The 2411-nt window shown below is 47.9% G+C and overlaps 1 protein-coding gene across 1 annotated transcript; it reads right to left on the bottom strand.

Moving 5' to 3' along the window:
- Positions 1 to 1169: 1169 nt before the first annotated feature.
- On the bottom strand, positions 1170 to 1983 carry LOC311120855 (putative cationic amino acid transporter; the record flags this gene model as incomplete). The annotated part of the gene is made up of 3 exons (XM_084195417.1): positions 1170 to 1406; positions 1503 to 1688; positions 1869 to 1983. Coding segments are annotated over 3 exons (538 nt in total), but the record flags the coding sequence as incomplete, so codon positions are not given.
- Between the last annotated feature and the right edge of the window lie 428 nt (positions 1984 to 2411).

Genomic DNA, 2411 nt, shown 5'->3' with positions numbered 1-2411 from the left:
ATGTTACTGAGTCTAGCTAGCAACAATTCATGGTCAACTGAATCAAATACCGTTGATAAATCAACAAACAGAGCAGCACAATGTTGCTTTTTATCAAGTGCATGTATGATGTCATTTGCCACTGCCATAGCTGCAGTTGTGGTGCTGTGCCCCGATCTAAAGCCAGACTGAACCCCGCTCAGTATGTTCTTTTCAATTAAGATGTTTGTTAACTGTGAGTTCACTAGGGACTCAGACTTTTGCCAGGATAGGGAGTCTGGCGATAGGATGATAGTTCATAGCATCTGAGGGATCTCCACCCTTTAGCAGTGGGAGGACATACGCTGATTTCCAAATGCTGGGTATAGAATTGGTCAAGAGACTCAAGTTGAAAATGTGAAGCTACAGGTTCAGTAATAATACCAGCTGCTATCTTTAAGAGGGATCCAGGTTGTCTGGACCTGCAGACTTTTTAGTGTCTATTGCCTTTAGTGCTTTATAGTCCTCAGCATAAGAAACAGGCTCAAAGTTAAAATGGTTCACACGAGGGCCTATATCATAGTTTACTGTAACAGAGCTTACATTAGACGCCTGGGCCCCACCATTATCAAAAACTGAACCAGCAGAACACACATGAACACACACTGTCAACAGTCATGCACCGTACCAGCAGTGTGTGTGTGTGTGTGTGTGTGTGTATGTGTGTGTGTGTGTGTGTGTGTGTGTGTGTGTGTGTGTGGATGGCAGGCTAGATGGCCAGCTGTTGGAAAGTTACCATTTCCTTTTCCTGTTAGAGAGATTTTGTCTCCCTCTGTCTGTTTCCACAGTTCCTAGGCTGTCACACAAATATCACAACACTGTAGCATAACCCTCGATACAATCCACAAAGAGGAAAAGTAGTGTTCATCTGTTATGTTGAGGAATGAGCTTTCACTGTCTGTTTCTACACTGCTAGCCACTCTAGACTTCAGGCTCACATTCAGGAAGGTCAAACCTCCTGACTTGTATTATTACTCTGCCTGTCAGAAAGGCATGGCTGTTCTATGCAATATATTTCTATGCTGGACACAGCCCAGGTCTCAGGGAATATGATGTCACAGCAACTGGAAACTCCACACACACCCTCCTCACTTCCACACCCCCCTCCCCTCCCCCTCTCCTCCCCCCTCTCCTCCCCCCTCCAGACTCACCCAGGCCGTTGAGTGTTCCGATGTGTGTTGTCATAAACGTAGAGATGCTTTTATTGGCTAGTGAGTCCGCCATGCTGCTGAGAGCCGAAGCCCCCGCGGCTGTACCAATCAGGTACTCCAGGATCAGGTTCCAGCCAATGAAAAAGGCCACACACTCCCCCACTGTCACGTAGCTGTAGGTGTAGGCCGAGCCCGTTGTCTTGGGAACGCGCACCCCAAATTCAGCATAACACACTCCTGAAGGGGAGACACACAAATATCATGTAGCTGTAGATGTGTGTGTGTGTGTGTGTAAGTGTGTGTGTGTGTGTGTGTGTAAGTGTGTGTTCTTACCTGACAGTATAGAGGCGACAGCAGCGATGATGAAGGAGACGATGACGCCAGGTCCGGCCATCTCCTTAGCAACCAGCCCGGAGACCACGTACATCCCCGTGCCAACGCAGCTGCCCACCCCTAGTGACACCAGGTCTACCGTGGACAACACCCTCGCTAGTTTGGTGCCATGGCTGCTGGTACCACCTGCACACACACACTGACATTAGCATACAAACACACACCTTAACATAAAACCCACATGTTAACATAACGTACACACATATATTCACACATACTGTATACCCACACATATACCCCCCCTCCACACACACACACACATTACCACCTTCACACACCCCTAGAGACCCCCCTGTAAACACCTACCTGTCCCAGAGTCCAACATGCTCTCTACAGGTTTGGTCCTGAGGACTCTGGAGGTGAAGGAGTGCCATCCTGACCGCCACTGGACACGCTGCAGCTTACCACGCAGACCTGACATACTGAGGTCACAGGTCAGGGGTTAGAGGTCAAAATCCTCTGACGTTCACTTCCTCCTCTCTGGAAAATAACGTTTCTCCTTGTCCAGATGGGTTGAGTGGGAGAGAGGATGGGAGGATGGGAGGATGAAAAGTGTGTTCTCTCTTCTTTCCGTCTTTCTCTCTCTGGTAGTCAGGTGAGGGGGGTGTCAGCAGTTCGTCATGCTGATATAGACGTGTGTTGTCTGTTGTCTCAGGTGTCAATCTGTAACAGAAGACACCATGTTTTTACACATACAGTACAGTACAGCTGACAATATATGACTCCATGTCTGTGTCGTGTCACGGGGGGCCAGTATAAAAAGATATGTATTCACTAACTGTAAGTCGCTCTGGATAAGAGCGTCTGCTAAATGACTAAAATGTAAATGTAAATGTGTCCACAGCTGTT

This window comes from Coregonus lavaretus, assembly GCF_964263955.1.
Source record: "Coregonus lavaretus genome assembly, contig: HAP1_SCAFFOLD_9303, whole genome shotgun sequence".
NCBI classification, from domain to species: domain Eukaryota; kingdom Metazoa; phylum Chordata; class Actinopteri; order Salmoniformes; family Salmonidae; genus Coregonus; species Coregonus lavaretus.
Note: the sequence above shows the minus strand (reverse complement) of the source record. Positions and strands in the feature narration are given on the sequence as shown.